Source organism: Rhinatrema bivittatum, chromosome 3 (genome assembly GCF_901001135.1).
Source record: "Rhinatrema bivittatum chromosome 3, aRhiBiv1.1, whole genome shotgun sequence".
Taxonomy (NCBI): Eukaryota; Metazoa; Chordata; class Amphibia; order Gymnophiona; family Rhinatrematidae; genus Rhinatrema; species Rhinatrema bivittatum.
The window spans coordinates 365,843,192-365,860,908 of record NC_042617.1 but is presented as its reverse complement, the minus strand read 5'-3'; the positions used below and the strand labels follow the sequence as shown (position 1 = coordinate 365,860,908).

Here is a 17,717-nt window from a genome sequence, read left to right as displayed (position 1 = left end):
CTGGTGAGGGGGGTCATTGTATCTAAACAGTCTTTCCGCTCTGCTGAAAGGTCCATGCCAATGCTGGGGTCCACACCCTCCTGGGTGCCCCACTCTGCCTCCCAGCCTGTCGCTGGTGTCCACTCCCTCCCAGGGGACCTGACTCCACCTCCTGGACTGCTGCTGGGGGTTCACGCCCTCCTGAGGGACCCAACTCTGCCTCCTGGTCTGCTGTTGGGGTCCCTCCTCCACCTCCATGCCTGCTGCTGTCCTTCAGTTTTTCTCCCTCTGTAGGAAGGATTTCCCTGGCTTGGGTTTACAACTCCACTAGGCTCATGGCTGTTTTGGCATTCAGTGGTTCTGGACCTCCACAGTCTCAGCTTTCAGTGATTTTAGCCCCACTAAGCTCATGGCCAGTCATGTGCTGTTAGCCAGCCTGGATAAGTCACTTTCTCTCAGCCTGGCTTTTGCTTTACCTGTTGTCTAACCCTGTATGGGTCACCTCTCAGCCAAAATACCAAGACCCAGGCAGGGCCACAAGGAGAAACCATGTGCACGCACCTCTATGCTGCCTGGCCATCCTCAGTTGTCTGGGAACTTTATACCCACGTGTCTTTTCACCCTAGTTAGTCAGGGCGAAAATCTGTTTGCCTTCTAGGACTGTTTTCCAGTACATTTTTCTCACAAATCCCTTTCCCAGTCATGGTTCTGTAATTTAGGAGGTTGAATCCTTTTGATTTTTAGTAATATTTCCTACAAAAAATACACTAGAAGTCCAGGGGGCTGTGACATGCAAATCCCCTACCTGAATCTGTGACTCATCTATTATTCAATGGTCATTTAAGCATCTTCACAATAAAGGGGTATTTTGGATTTCCTGGATTGGTGGCTCAAGTTACATAGTTGCATTGTTCTCTTTTTTTTTTTTTTTCTCTGCAGCAGCTCACTTAAATGGTTACATGCTCAAACCTCTGCTCTTCTGAACGGGAGTTTCAGTGGCTAATTGGTCAGCCTGGCATATTTCTGAAATACAAGCTTTCTCTTGCAGAAATCCATTTTTGTTTTTTTCTGACACCCAGAGTTTATCTTTGTCCGGTCTCTTCCTTTCTCCCTATAATAGACTCTCCTTTTCATTTAGGTCAGACAAACATACTACTAGCTTTCTCAAGAATGAAGTGTCATGGCAAGGAAAGGTCACTCCAACTTCTTGATGTCCGCTTGATCTTCCTGAAGTGTTTGGATGTTTTCAATCCTTTCCATAAATTGAATAAGTTGTTTGTTCTATATGGAAGACCACATGTGGTAGCTTCTAAAGCAACTTTAGCTAGGTGGATTAAAAAGACAATTATATCAGCATATCTATTGAAAGGTTATCAGGCCTCTGAAAGCCTTTACACACACTCAATGAGATCTCACATGTCTTTATGGGTGGAATCTTTAGCTTTTCCTCCAGGGTTTTTGCAAGGCAGCCACTTGGTCTTTCTTGCGTGTCTTTTCAAAACATTACGGATTGGATGTTTATGCTAAGGAGAATGCAGTGTTTGGTGTTGCAGTCCTCAAAAAGGCCCTAACTTCTCCTCCCAGTTTAATTGGGCTTTGGTACCTCTCACGTGTCTGGACTGACGAAACAGGATGATAAGGAAGGAAACGTTTACTTTTTCCTGATAATTTCCCTTCTTTGAATCCTGCAACAAAAGTCCAGGTCTCACCCAGGAAGTCATGGGCCGGCTCTGTATTTAGGTGTATTGCAGAAAACTTGGAATTTCTGCATGGAGATTCCAAGATCACTTACCATTCCATAAGTATTTATTTGCAGTTTTTTATTGTCCCCTCTCTCGCCTTGATAGTTTGGGGAAAATGGTTGGCATTTAAAATTTTTTTTGATAATTCATGGTGAAGAGTTTTCTATTTCTTTGCTTTGTCTTGAGAATACTGTTTTTTGCTGGACTTGCGCCACTGTTACTACATGTGATGACATCACAGGAAAAGCAATGTCCTCTGGTGGCAATGGGGAACAACCCTCATGTCTGGACTGGTGTAGCAGGATTCATGAAAAGGAAATTATCAGGTAAGAGTAGATTTCTCCTTCATACATATTGGTGAATTTTTCACTAACAGCCATCAAATATGTACTTTTCAAGACCATTCATGATTTTTTTTTCTCTAAATATATTGCACTACTTATTCCCTCATACATTTTCCAAATCAAAATACTAATTATACTATCAAACCCAAAGCATTTTCCTAAGAAACAAAGTTGTGAAATACTAAGATTATCTTTGTTTTGTATGAAAAAGAAATAAAACTCTGGAGTGGTCATGATAGTGTTTTTTATAAAGATAAATAAAGGAAAGAAATGGAAATATTGACAAGTGCACTCTCTCTGTTTTTGAAATTTAAATAGGTAAATATTCCAAATTGTCTTAGTGTTTCCCAGATATACGGCAGCATAATAGGGAATGGCTCTGTAATTTCCTTACTGGATATTTTTAGTACATGCGTGTACATTCTAAAATTGAACCTGGAAATATTAGTTGCAAACATGACCTAGTGGCACCTCTCAGGCCTTGTGAGTAGCCAAAGGGAAACCATCAAAGAGTGGTGGTTACAACTTAAACAGCACTGGCAACACTGCATTGAACTTCAAAGTGGTATTGCGGTAACCTACATAGAATGTCCATAGTTATATGCAAAATTCAAGGAGCAATGCGAGACTGGATATTTTGGATCATTGCATCACTGGATTTGGTATCTGTATGGATTATTAGAACACTTGTTAATAAGATATTGAAGGGAAATAAGTGTTGGATTTACCATTGGTCTTGTAAGAATCATACAGGAAAATGACAAGGCCAGAAATGGCTTTCCTGTAGAGAAAATTTAGGACAGTAATTGAACAGTTTCTGAGTAAGTCTGGGATTGATATGTGGAGTAGTGGCAGGAAAGAGGTTGAATGGTGATGTAAAGACATGGGAAGTTGGGAGCTGGTGTTGGGTTGAGTATGGGAATTTATATGCTCATCTGCCCAAAATGAACGCATCACAACTGGGCCGACTGGAGGAGCCAATTTGGTATTTTTCTGCCTTCTTTTTATTATGTTGCTATAGTTAATGGTTCTTCTAGTACAGGGAGATGATATAGTCTAGTGCAGTAGTTCTCAACAGGTGTGTCGGGACACACTAGTGTGTCACGAGGTCATGGAAGGTGTGTTGCAGAGCCAGCAGAAGGTTGCTCTTTCCTCATCAGTCTGGACAGGAGTTGGCTGATTTCTCCTTTATTGGGTATGACAGGAAGATGCTCTTGCTTCCTTCTCCTCTTCCTGGCCCAGTGGGAGGTTATTCCCTTCTCTTTCACCCAGATCAGAGCGAGATATCTCCAACTCTTGTTCATATGGGCCTGGCAAGACACCAACATTTTATCTTCCTCTGCCTGGTCTAGCAGTGAGGCTGCTGATGCTCACTTCACCCCATGGGGCCTGGACATGAAAGGAGCATGAGGAAGAGAAGTGCGTACTCTGTAGATCCTCTGCTGACTTCTGCTGCTGCCTCTTCTTCCTCTCCTCAATATTTCTTGCTCTCCTCTGCTGCTGGTAAAGCGGGAGGGAGATTCTGGATTGGACTGAAGGCTTTTATGTGGCTGAGTGCCAGGAGGAGGGAGAAATGTGCTGGGCAGGAAGGCCTTGGGAGATAGGGAGTCAGGAATCTGCTGGGTAGGAAGGGGTAGGGGGAAAGGAGGTTGGGGTTGCTGTGTGGGGGAGGTGGAGAAAGGGGCTAGGGGCTGCTGGGCAGGGAGGAGAGATGGAAGTGGAGGGAGAGATGGAGGTGTGAGACCTGCTGGGTTGGCAGAGAAGGGAGGTCAGGGGATGCTGAGCAGGAAGGGGTGGGAAAGAGGTGGTCAGAGGTATGCTGGGGAGGGGGAAGGGCAGGGGAGAGAGGCGGCACAGGGAAGAGGATGTGGGGTGGGGGGTGTTGAGAATTTTGACAGGGATATGAGCATGTGATTTTAGTGTATGACAGGGAACAAGATCCATACTATGTCAGTTTTGAGAATATGCATTTATTCTGTCTTTGAACTTTGCTTAGTATAGGAAGAAATATATTTGTTCCTGGATCTTCAGTTTTGCACTGCATGCAGAAGGTCTTGGTGTCTCTCTCTTCCGGTTTTTGTTTCCACATTTGTAATTTGTGGTCTTTTATTCTACATTAGGTGAAGGTAGGTCTGTCTGTATTCTGTATGTTTGTGACTGAGATACTTTACTAGCATGTAGGGATTTGTTATCAGTCTTACTTGTTGTATTTTCTCGATATTATATTGCACTGGTGGAGAACGGCTGCCTTTTCATGGGTAGGACTATTGCTGTTTCATTTCTTGGAGTTAGTGCTGCTGAGGTATGGCAGGTTTGACAGACATGTACAGCGTGGGGTTTGTCTGTATTATTTTCAGTACACCTGGTGGTAGAGGGAGTTTGTGATGTTGTTAAGATGACATCAGAATATCTTTTGTGTATGGTGAGTTGCACAGGGAAACGTCTTAGTTCTGCTCTGCACTCAGTGTTAGGAAGCGGGAGATTCCTGTGGATGAAGAACAGATGCTTATATTTAGTCCCATGATGGTCATGTATTCAGTGTGTCATACATGTGAGCACAATCTCAGGTGTGTCCTAATAGAAAATAGGTTGAGAACTACTGGCCTAGTAGTTAGAGCAGTGGGCTGATTGCTGCAGATCTGAATTAAAGTTTTGTTTTTGCCTACTGAATTGCAATTGACTTCATCATTAAGTTGCCTCTGTTTACCCACTTGACTGTAAATTCTGAAAAGCATGGATTAAATGTACCTGTATGTAATTTGTTTTATGGTGCTTTAGTTCAGGGCAATGTATAAATAAAAATACATAAATCATACTTACAGTTGTGTGACTAAACTAACATTAAAAATTATTCTGTATTTTAGATCAAGATACAGGGCAGGTGCTATTATTTTCCTGTATAGGATTTACTTGTAAATGAGCCTAAGATAAAATTTAATGGACTGGTAAATTAATAATTGTTAAATAACAGAATTTCAGTAAGTGATAAGATCTATACACTTTATTCAGGGCATACTCGCTGAACACAAAGGATCTGCATTAACATAAAATTTAACTTAGAGAACCAAAGGTCACAGTTAACCTTGCTTGGAAACCTATTCAAGGCAGAAGTGCATCGGCATTAAAGTGTTCCATAATTCTCAGGTAAATGAAAAGACATATTCAAAACAAATGATACACATTATATATTGAATATGCAGGAAACTCAATTATGACATTGTAGGATAAAATTAGCTATTGTTGACTTGAACTGAATATATTCAAGAATATATTTAAAAATCACTTCCAGATGATTACATTTCTACCTTACCTTATTCCTGAGCACTGCATTTCTCAGTCAGTCTATGAATCATAAATGCTAATGCAGGAAAATTATAGTCCATTCCAGTATTATAGGCACTAAGTGTAAGCTTTCTGCATGTAATGACACATTCTCCTGCTGCAAATTCTTATTTACTTATTATGCCTTTGTAAACAATCCGAATAGTGCAAGGATTTACACAATACCGTTTGTCTCAAATATGAAATTTTATTATAGGGCTTTTTAGGTTTATTACTAGGAGTTACCATAACAACTTGGCAATAGTCAGAGAGAGGATTTGTTGCTAGAAAACATTACAAAATGAATTTACTTGGTAGTTAGGAACTTAGCTATTAGAAAATTAGCAAGATAATAACATAACATATATTAGCCTGAACTTGGATGTAAAGGTAGTTAAGTAACCTACCTGAGTACCCACAATAAGAGCTAGGCGAAAACCCCAAATCTCACCACTGTCTGTGCAGGGAGCTTGGCTGTTGCAGAAGCATTCTCAGCTGCAGGACCCCCATGCAGCTTCTCTTGAGGCCTCTCATTTTGCCAAGTGAAAGGGACCCACTTTATCCCTGGAGCTGGACAAAGTTTGTTCAGTCTTAAGTAAGATGTAGCAGGGAAGGAACTCTACAGTTTGGCTGTCCTCGGTCTGTGCTGGCTCTGGAGATTGAAGGTCTGGCAGGGAGGTAGCGACAGGATTTGGCTTCTGATAAGGATGTTTATTTTGTCTTTTGATGGTCCTTTTTATGATGAAGCATCCTGCTTATCATTCCCCCTGCTGTTTTAAGGGCTTAGATATGGAGAGGCTAAAATTCAGTAGGCCATTTAGTGAACAAGTTATCCAACCTGGCCTGTATATTCAGTGGGATAAACATCCCACTGAATAAACTTGCTTAAAGTTATCCAGCTGCATGTAGCTGGATAATTTGCTATTTATCCGGATATCTTCAAAAGATATCCGGGTAAATAGTGCTTTTGCCAAAAACAGAAAAAGTAAAGGGGTCTATGGCCCTATTTCCTCTCCCCCCCCCCCCACCTAATATTAAAGATGTCCTACTGGGCCTTGCATCCCCCCACCCCACATTTCATAATAAATATAAAATGGTGCTGGGATTTCTGAAATACACCCCATTCCATTTCCACCCCCTTCCCCGACAAACACTTTCCTCAGAGCAAAACTTATATCCAAGGCCAGGCCCTCCCATCCCCCCCCCCCCCCCCCACCAACTCCTGCCACCTCCCACACTTCCCAAGGTTTACAAATCCCTGCTGGGAGTAGGGTCTGCACTTACCCACTCCCAGTGAGCTCCAGTGCAGCTTCTGTCAAACTATACTAGAAGTGTAAACTACACTCAATTTATGCCTCCCTGGGGTGGGGTTTGGGAGCGCGTGGGTTGCTGGTTTATATTGCGGAGGGCCTGCCCTCGGTTATTGGGTTTCCTCTGAGGAAAAGGTTTGTGGGGGAGGGGAGATGGCTCCCAGCCATCCCAGCACATTTTTGTATATGCGAGATGTAGGGATGCAAGTCCCAATAAGGGTATCTGTAATATTAGGCAAAAGCGCTACTTACCTGGATACCACCATTGCTTAGAAGGCAGACCCGTTTCTGTGCAACCTTTTAGATGTAGAATTCATGTGGAATTAGATTCATTTCAAGCTGTCTCTGTCTTGGGAGCTCAATGCAGTTTTAACACAATTGATGAAAATACCTTTTGAGCCCTCTGGCCTCTTGTGGGCGAAAGGATTCGCCCTGGACGTTTTGTGTTTTAGGTGGCAGCCATTTGAATGGGAGAGCTGCAGTCCTCGGTAATAAATCCATCCTATAGGAAGTATTATCACAGTAAGTTGGTGCTCTGCACACACTCAAAGATTTTGCCCAACATGTCAAGACGCCATGCTAACAAAGGAAGATCAGACTTTAGATAGCAAATGAAATGTTGCCTCCTACTTGGAGAGGACTAAAGGCCTTAGAAAGTTTGACCAGCTTTTTGTTACTTTTTTTTTCCTTAAGCAAGACTGAGACAGCCATGTCAAAGACTCTTTCTGATTGGGTAACAGATTGCATATCCTTTTGTTTCTTCCCAAGTAGTTTTGACTTTGGAAGGGCATGTCAAGGATCTTAGTGTTAGAGCCATGTCTGTGTCAGTGGCTCATCTAAGGTTGACGTCTATTGAAGTGATATGCATAGCTGTGAAGTGTAGTTACAGTGGTGCAGTCCAGCAAAAAAAACAGTATTCTCATGACATTCACATCCCATCGTTTAGGAAGGTTTGGGACGTCTGTTGCTCAGATCCTCTCTAAAGTTTAAAGCCCAACTGAAGCCCCACGAGGTCCGATTTTATTATTTCAGATTATCCTTTTGTTAAGAAAAAGGGAGAGTTATAACCTTCCAGAAGTAGTTGTCCTGTTCTATTGGCGGGATGTTTAAGTGTCTTTCCCTTTTTATTTTGAGGACAAACCTTAGCTAAGTTGTCAGTTGGGTTACGTCAATGAACTGCTTATCCTCAGAGTAAACAAAAGGGGCTGATGTAATCAAACCTGTGCTAAAATCGGAGTTAAATTTTAGCACAGGTTTTACTTAAAACCAGGGTGCCCCTCGGGATGCAGTGAGCTAATGGAATACATACGAAACAGAAGCAAAAAAAAAAAAAGTACACTAAACAAAAAAACCGCATGCTAAAATGTGAGTTAATCTGAAAAATCTGCGAAAAGTGCTTTAAAAAAATGCCTTAAAACAGGAGTAAGGAAGTAAGTGCTTGAAGCTGGAAGGAGTGTGACCAAAGTGACCTTGCATGCAAGATTGGCACTGGCCATCCTGACTTGGGCACAGTCTCACATGCAAAGCCATTTGGGCAAGGCACACCTAGTGAAATCAAAGAGGTAAGCTCTCTAGGGAAGGCATCTACAGCCGAACAGTACGCACTTTGGTGCTGTGCATCCTTAATAGCTGTGGTTGCCTGTTCCAGAGAGCTTACCTTTGATTTCACTTGGCCTGGTCCTTCCAACTTCAAGCATGTACCTCTTTATTCCTGGGGTTTAGCTGCTTGGCCTGAGGTGGAATAAAAGTTGACGCACATTCTGGTGGCCATGATATTCTATTGCTGTGCCCATGTGAATAGTGTCTAGCTATTTTCAGCACATTGGGCACAACAACAGAATAAATTTAGCCACCCAAAATGTGAGTTTACTCAATGTCAGACCAAAAAATGAGTTGTATTTCCAGTGTAAGTTCTCTTGAGCTTGCAACTACAGCTGAGCAAAACATAAGCTCCCTGGGTCAGGCACCTTCAGTTGCATAGTAAGCACTCTGGTGTTGTGCACCCTGACTTTAGCATACTGTTCTGCTGTTAAGTTCCATCCCCAGAGAGCTTACATTGGAAATTTAAATCCTTCCTGGGTCTGAGGTGGAGTACCACACTGGGCACAATAATAGACAACATTGGCCACCAGACGTGTGAGTTTACTCCGCCTCGGTCCCAGGATTTAAATTTCCAATGCCAGCTCTCTGAGGGAGGCACCACCGGTTTTCTTTGTTTTCATGAACAGCTGGACATTACGTGCATAGTGCTAAAGTGTGTACTGTTCAGCTGTTGGTGCCCACCCAGACAGCTGTAGGTACCTTCCCTAAAGAGCTTATTCTGTTGTTTTATTTGCCATTTCTTGTCAAGATGGCCTTGAATGAGAGAATGTGCCCACAAGTTGGGATGCATGGCAGCAAGCTCACATGCTATACCATTTCCGCAAGGCATGGCAAGAAAAATCAAAGCATAAGCTCTCTGGTGTAGGAACCTTCAGCTGAACAGGATGCCCTTTGGTGCTGTCCATCTGACCTTGGCATCCTGTTCACCTGCAAGTGCCCCTCCCCCCAGAAAGTTTATGCTTTTGATTTTTACTAGCCATTCCTTGCCAAAATGGCCTTGGATGCAAGAATTTGCTCTCTAAAGTGAGCACTTACAATTTCCTGTACAACGTGTAAGCTCCCGAGGGTGGGCATCTACAGTTAAACAGTACGCCAAGGTCAGAATTCACAGTGCCGGCGAACTGTTCAGCTACAGGTGCCCTCCCCGAGAGTTTACACTAGAAATTTTATAAATAAATTTTATAAATTAAATAGCTCTTTAGCCAAGCTTTTCCAGGACCATGATCATCATTTTTTCCCCTCCAACCAGCAAGAACATATCTTCTTCACAAACCCCCATTTTCCATACCACTACCTACTTCGGTATCTAATCTCTTGCTGCAGGACACTTGAGACTTTCTCACTTATACGTTATAATTTTTATGCTCAATAAGACCTGTCAACTTAATTGTTTAAGTCTTTTTTTTTTTTTTTTTCTCCTTTATCTTTTGGTCATCAATGTAACAACGTTATTGTTAAATTTTGAACTTATGTACACTGTTCCAAGTTTCATAACCTTGTTCTATGTAATGCCTTTTGGCAATTTTCATGTTCTGTTTCAATGTAAACCGATGTGATCTTTATTTCATATAGGAACACCGGTATATAAAAATCTAAAAATAAATAAATAAATAAATTAACTCCTGGATCTGAGGTAGAATAAACTCACATTTCCGGTGGCCAAAGTTATTCTATTGCTATGCCCAGTCTGGTAGAAGCAGCTTAGCACTACCACACTAGGCACAGGAAGAGTATAACGTGGCCACCAGAAATGTGTGTTAAGTTTTACTCTTAAATTTCCAGCTTTAAGAAAATGTGCTTTAGGTTGTCTGCCCTTTAACACAACTCTGCATTGCTGAGGAACACCTAATGCCTTCTTTAACGTGGGATTTGCATGTACCCCTGCTAATTGTAGTGCTGGTTTATCCTCTTGCATTTAGCACACATTTTAAGGAGTTAAAACTTCTGTTAAATACCAAATTAACTTACCGCAGAAAAATGTGAGCTAAAACGAGTAAAAACCCGCACCAACATTAGTGCGCCTTATTACATCAGTCTCAAAGCTACTTAGCTGTAATAGCTAAGGACAGCAGTTGACGAGTAACACAAACCCACCCTTCCTGCCCTTATAGATCTGAGCTTCAGGGCTGGAGGAACCACTAGACGAGCTAAGCCTGTGCCTAGGCTGCCGCGATTTAGGGGGCGCCACGGCAGAATTTTGAAAGAGCAAAAAGTGCCCTTTCAAAATTCTGCCAGTCCCCGCCTCACCATGCCACCCTCCTGACGCCCCCCTTGTGGTCCAGCGGAGGGCCCGGGAGCGATCTGCCGCTCCCGGGGCCTTGGCTGCCACTAAGCAAAATGGCGCCAGTGGCCTTTAACCCCTACCATGTGACAGGGGCCAACCAATGGCACCGGTAGCCCCTGTCACATGGTAGGTGGCAGGCGAGGCCCCGGGAGTGGCAGATTGCTCCCAGGCTCCCACCTGGACCACCAGGTATTTTGTAAGTTTTCTTTTGGGGGGAGAAGAGTCGGGGGTAGGGTTGGGGGCGGCACAAGGCTGAAGGTGCCTAGGGCGCCCAATCCCCTTGCACCAGCCTTGCTGAGCTTATTAACTTAATGACAGGTCTGAGGCATGCTGCAGGCCTGCACCTGTGCAGGGACTCTTGTGCATGCCCAGTGGAGTTGCAGAATCTTTTGGAAAGCCCTGGAAGAGGCTATCAGAATGACATCACTCAGTCCTGTGTCTGGTGAACTGCTATCCTCAGAGAATGCCCCATAACAGGTAAGCAACTTCATTTTAACTATTCTTATTCTGTCTTCCTTCCTTACTATCCAGTGTTCTAAAAGTAAGGTAAAAAAATATAGAATTGGAAAACATATTGTGAATTCAGTAGTCTTAAGATAGAGGTTTCAGGATTTTTTTTTTTTTTTTTAGTTTTTAGGAAGCACAAATATTTGAAATGACGTACCTTGCTTTTCTGAAACTATATATCTATATTGATTTATCAATCAGGCTCTCCACCTTCCAATGAAATACCAGCTGGAGACTATCCATTTATGGTAACCTCAGATCATGGATATGCAGTGCCGGTCGTACAGGCTTATGCTTTTGGCAAATATCTTGGATATTTGGAAGTTGTATTTGATGACAAAGGAAATGTAATTCAGTCATCTGGAAATCCCATTCTTTTGAACAGTTCAATCCCTGAAGGTAAGCAAAATCAAGATTCTGGGTTTTTTTTTTATAGCTCCAGTTTTTAAGCCTCTGCAGCACCTTGGCTTCCTTACATAGAGAGTTAAGAAATATTAAAAAATGTATGTTCTAGAAGCAAAGGAAAGGGAAGATAGAAATATTTGAATATCTTGCTGACTTCAGTAAACTATTATGTAATGAGAGATTTTAAGTATCTTAAGACAACTTACTATCATGTGAAAATGGTTGAAATAGAATTTCTGTGCTACTAGCATGCTGTCCTAGACCTGTAGTTAATATGTATTAGAACATCACAGTAGATTTATATTAACCCCTGTTGTGTGTTGACCTTGTAGTATTAGTGTTACTTTTGTAAACTGTTGTGATCTTCATTTGGAACGGCAGTGTATAAAATGTCTAAGTAAATAAATATTAGAAAGTAATGTTTTCTGTACATTGAGAAAGTCAGTGACGAAGTGCAATCATTATAACAAGGGAGAGAGGACCAAAAAGGGCTATGAGAAAATAATTGCTCACTGAGAGGGTGGTGGACACCTGAAAAACTTGCAGTGTAGGTGGTAAGAATCAAAACTGCAATAAAATTCATATCTACATAAGGCCAGACCCAAAGGGGGACCCTGAGTATCAGGACAAGAAGGGGGGTGAGACCAGAGACTGAGTAGGGTCTGCGCTAGCAGGCTAGGCAGATACGAACAGGCAGACTGAACAGAGAAAAATGGTCCTTACAATGCCAAATGCTTCTACGAATTAGAACCGAACTGTCTAAAAACCGGTTCCAAAATATATTTCTGATATGGTTGCATGGGTGAAGTTGACCGGGATCCAGGAGATGCAAGCCAATAGGTAGCATTTCACCTGTGCCTGAGACATTGTTGTCTTTGTGCACTGACAAATCATTTACAGATAAAACCAGAGAATAATGGACAAATTAAAGGTGTAAGGAAACTAAGTGAAGTGATACCTAAGCATGTACAGCACCAATAATATAATGCTATGAACCCTTGAAAGGAGAAAATAGATCTGCTAAGCTCAACAGGAAAATGAAGACAGCCAAATACCTTGTATCTAGAAAAGAATCCTGAAATTACAGAGAAAATAGTTTATATTTTAAATAAAAACGAGTGTATTTTTCTTCTAGAGCTTAATAACACTATGATTTAGTGTTTACTCCTAGACGGCATTTCAGCTTTCTGAGCCAGCTAGGCTGAAGTGACTCCTAAACACCAGAGGTCCATATTCAGTAAGCAGACAAGTTATTCCAGATAACTTGTCACAGAATATTCAGAGGGACAATTCTCCTGCTGAATATACTCTGCTAAAGTTATCTGGATACATATACACAGATAACTGAAACCTAAACTCCTATATTTGAATATAACTGGTTCATTTTAAAATTATCCAGGTTCGTTTACATGGATAACTTTTTTTTTTTTTTTTTTACCTTAACCAGTTATATTCAAAATAGTGCTGAAGTAGCAAAAAAAAAAAATATTTTTTAATCTTTCTAGACCTAATTTTCTCCCTGCCGCAAAATCGCTAAAAATGTTGTTGGGCATAATGCCCAGTTATTGGCCCGAGGATCCTCCCACTCCTTCAAAATTTGCAACCAAAAACTAGCATGCTCCAAGCCCCCCTTCTATCCCCTACCCTCCCACCTGCAACCCCAACCTAAACACTCGCTGGGAATGTGGTACCCTACCTGGAACCTCTTAAATGGCCCAGGACTTCCAGAATTGTGGTACAGATTCACAGAATAGCCAACATGGTGAGGAATAGACCGTAGCAGACACACCATGGTATGCATCCTAGGGTTCTGAAGGAACTCAAAAATGAAATTTCTGATCTATTAGTTAAAATTTGTAACCTATCATTAAAATCATCCATTGTACCTGAAGACTGGAGGGTGGCCAATGTAATCCCAATATTTAAAAAAGGCTCCAGGGGCAATCCGGGTAACTATAGACCAGTGAGCCTGACTTCAGTGCCGGGAAAAATAGTGGAAACTATTCTCAAGATCAAAATCGTAGAGCATATAGAAAGACATGATTTAATGGGACACAGTCAACATGGATTTACCCAAGGGAAGTCTTGCCTAACAAATCTGCTTCATTTGTTTGAAGGGGTTAATAAACATGTGGATAAAGGTGAACCGGTAAATGTAGTGTATTTGGATTTTCAGAAGGCGTTTGACAAAGTCCCTCATGAGAGGGTTCTACGAAAACTAAAAAGCATTGGGATAGGAGGCGATGTCCTTTCGTGGATTACAAACTGGTTAAAAGACAGGAAACAGAGAGTAGGATTAAATGTTCAATTTTCTCAGTGGAAAAGGGTAAACAGTGGAGTGCCTCAGGGATCTGTACTTGGACTGGTGCTTTTCAATATATATATAAATGAACTGGAAAGGAATACGACGAGTGAGGTTATCAAATTTGCGGATGATACAAAATTATTCAGAGTAGTTAAATCACAAGCAGACTGTGATATATTACAGGAGGACCTTGCAAGACTGGAAGATTGGGCATCCAAATGGCAGATGAAATTTAATGTGGACAAGTGCAAGGTGTTGCATATAGGGAAAAATAACCCTTGCTGTAGTTACACTATGTTAGGTTCCATATTAGAAGCTACCACCCAGGAAAAAGATCTAGGCATCATAGTGGATAATACTTTAAAATTGTCGGCTCAGTGTGCTGCAGCAGTCAAAAAAGCAAATAGAATGTTAGGAATTATTAAGAAGGGAATGGTTAATAGAACGGGAAATGTCATAATGCCTCTGTATCGCTCCATGGTGAGACCGCATCTTGAATACTGTGTACAATTCTGGTTGCTGCATCTCAAAAAAGATATAGTTACAATGGAGAAGGTACAGAGAAGGGCAACCAAAATGCTAAAGGGGATGGAACAGCTCCCCTATGAGGAAAGGCTGAAGAGGTTGGGGCTGTTCAGCTTGGAGAAGAGACGGCTGAGGGGGGATATGATAGAGGACTTTAAGATCATGAGAGGTCTTGAACGAGTAGATGTGACTCGGTTATTTACACTTTCGAATAATAGAAGGACTAGGGGCATTCCATGAAGTTAGCAAATAGCACATTTAAGACTAATCGGAGAAAATTCTTTTTCACTCAACACACAATAAAGCTCTGGAATTTGTTGCCAGGGGATGTGGTTAGTGCAGTTAGTGTAGCTGGGTTCAAAAAAGGTTTGGATAAGTTCTTGGAGGAGAAGTCCATTAATGGCTATTAATCAATTATACTTAGGGAATAGCCACTGCTATTAATTGCATCAGTAGCATGGGTTCTTCTTAGTGTTTGGGTAATTGCCAGGTTCTTGTGGCCTGGTTTTGGCCTCTGTTGGAAACAGGATGCTGGGCTTGATGGACCCTTAGTCTGACCCAGCATGGCAATTTCTTATGTTCTTATGATCCTTGGTCTGACCCAGTATGGCATGTTGACCAGAATGTGCTTCTTGGTTGAATACAATATCCTTCAAAGCCACAGTAGATACAACTTTGTGCCTGGACTGTGTCAGATAATTTCAGTTGTGCAAAACCATGTCCTATATTGAGCAATAGCAGTTTGACAACAGAATTTAGCAGTATCAATCTTGTTTTACTCTGATTCTATATTTCTTAGTTCAGATAGAGCAAAACTCCTTTTATGGTGACCTGGCTATCTCCTACAACAGAGAAGAATGAATATGAGTCCTAGGTGTACCAAAGAGCAAAGGACAAGAAGATACTAAGATTGTGCAAGAGATATGTAGTTTAATCCTTGGTCAAGAACAACAGTTAAAAGTAAACTATGAATGACTGAACAGCCTCAAAAGGAGTATAGAGATGTCTTCTAGCCCCAGAGCAATAATCGCTTACTTCCACTTCTTCCTGGATAACTAAAAGGTAAAGAGTACCTTATGTTTAAGGGTGAGAAACTTAAAATCTTTTTGGATTTGTCTCAACAAACCCCATCCAAAAAGGACTACATATTACTATTTGGCTCAAGCAAAAGAACATAAACTATAGATGGGTCTTCCCCTCCACAGGGAATTTCACATATGATTCCAGAAGGTTTCACCTTAAGTATGTCCAGGAATGTTTTGATGTCTGGGAAGAAATTACAGAAGATAGTGATGGGCAAGAAGAATAATTTCCTGATTCACAGTTTTCAAGAGCGTCACATATAAAGACGTACATGGGGAGTCAACACAATAACCAACATGCAACCCTTGACTTCTTAAAAATTTTAGTAGTAGGGGTTTTCAGCTTCATTATTTTGGAAAGCTGATTAAGTAGGGTTCTTTTTTCCTTGTGCTATCCATGTGTATGTGCATCTGTATATGTGTTTATGTAGGTGGCATGGGGCAGAATATAAATCAAATAAATGGGTATATACAGTTGTATATGTCCTCTTACATATGCAACTATATTGGTAGGTACATATATGTGTGTGTTTCAGTTTTGCTTACATATTGACTCTTGACTACTGGAAGTATTTTCAGTACTTTGGCCAATTATTTACTTATGTAGGGTGAATTAAGGGATGCACTTATTATCCATTTCAGAGGAGATTTGAAGGCTGCATCTCCAAGATGTTCACAGTCTAACTTCAGTTATTTATGTATTTATTTAGATACTTTTATATATCGAAATATAGCAATCTGCCTTCACTCCGGTTTACAGTTGAACAACTTATTACAGATAGAAAACGATAAAAACAGTTAGCCAGAGTGACTCACTGCTCTCTTGATTAACAAATGTTGGTACCTAATCAAACCAAATCACTCTACCTCAACATCTTTCCAAGGTGAGTAACTGAACTGAACTTTTTAACCATTTTACTTAGGTATACATTGCTCCTAGCTTATTTCTAGCTTCTGGCTACTTTTTTTTTTTTTTTTAATATACAAACACTCTTAACTTCTTAACATGTGCCTACATGTAAACCGTTGCGACGGTATTTAACTTAGCAACGGTATAGAAAAGTTTTTAAATAAAATAAATAAAATAAACTTCTGCTTACTAGCTGCCTTACTGACTGACTATTTAAAAATACAGTCTAACTTCTGTTTATTTGCTGCCTTGCTGACTATTAAAAGCACAAACACACTAAATAATATTCCCAAAATAGTTATCTTTGCCCCAATACTTTTAAAAAAGACAATGTCCCAAGCAAAAACTTACTGATTCCTTTCAACCACCAGCAAGGTGATTCTCTCCTCTGTGCTCCCACTGGATTGTGGGTTATTGAGCTCTTCCCTTGCAATATATAATGTGCTTCTAAGGTAAATTAGTGCAAAACAATCCCTTTGGAGATTTACACTACAGTTAGTTGTCCTGAGTGACTCACTGCTGTTTTGATTAACAAATAATGGAACCTAATCAAATCAAACACACACAACATTAACACTTCAGTTAGTCAGCCATATACTGGTAGTAATGATCTGTCTCTGCCTTCAGTCTTGGATATACCAAGAAAATGGAGGTTCAATGACTCTCTTGTGATAAAAGAAGAAAATGTGGTCAAAATTAGTAGTTATTCGACAAAATACTTTGAGCTAAATGAGGCATTGGGATGTCATAGAAATGTCATATGGGATGCAGGTAAAGCGGTGATAAGATGCTGCTTAATCACATTAAAAAGTGCTATTAGTAAGGTAAGGGCAGATGAGAAGAATAAAATAAGAGAAATCAGAGCCATTGACATCAGAAATGCTCAGAGGCCCCTCCCCTAGAGACTAAAAAGGAAGTTTCTGCACAAGCAAGGATTTCTGAATTCTCTGACTGAAAAGAGGAAGTTGCAATTAAGAGGACTAGGCAAAAATATTACAGGCAGGGAGCTCACAAACTCACTCTTTGATTTCCAATTGATGTGTGTAGGAAACTGAAACAGGTGAGGGAGGGGTGTCTAATGACTCTAAGGTAATCAGAGAGATATATGGAGCCTTCTATCAAATATTATATACCCAGGAATTTGAAAACCAGAAATAAAAAATGGAAGGTTTCCTGGATAATTCCTTTTTCTACTTTCTAAGTAAAAAAAGACATTTTCTTGAAGAAGGAATGACTGGTTTAGAGATTGATAAGGCAATTAAGTCCTTAAATGCTGGGAAATGCCCTGGGCAAATTTCAACACGGCCTTTTCTCACATTCTAATCCCAAAGTTAGTTGTGCTATATAATCGTATTTTAGAGGTTCATCCTCTTCCTAAATCTACAATGCTAGTCTAAATAT

General features: G+C 40.9%; 1 protein-coding gene across 1 annotated transcript in view; it reads left to right on the top strand.

The window, feature by feature from the left end:
- NT5E (5'-nucleotidase ecto) overlaps positions 1 to 17,717 on the top strand; it is a 156,399-nt gene that overhangs the window by 66,543 nt on the left and 72,139 nt on the right. Inside the window, exon 4 of the mRNA XM_029595490.1 lies at positions 11,291 to 11,488. Coding sequence (XP_029451350.1) covers positions 11,291 to 11,488 — 198 coding nt within the window. The remainder of the gene's footprint in view (positions 1 to 11,290; positions 11,489 to 17,717) is intronic.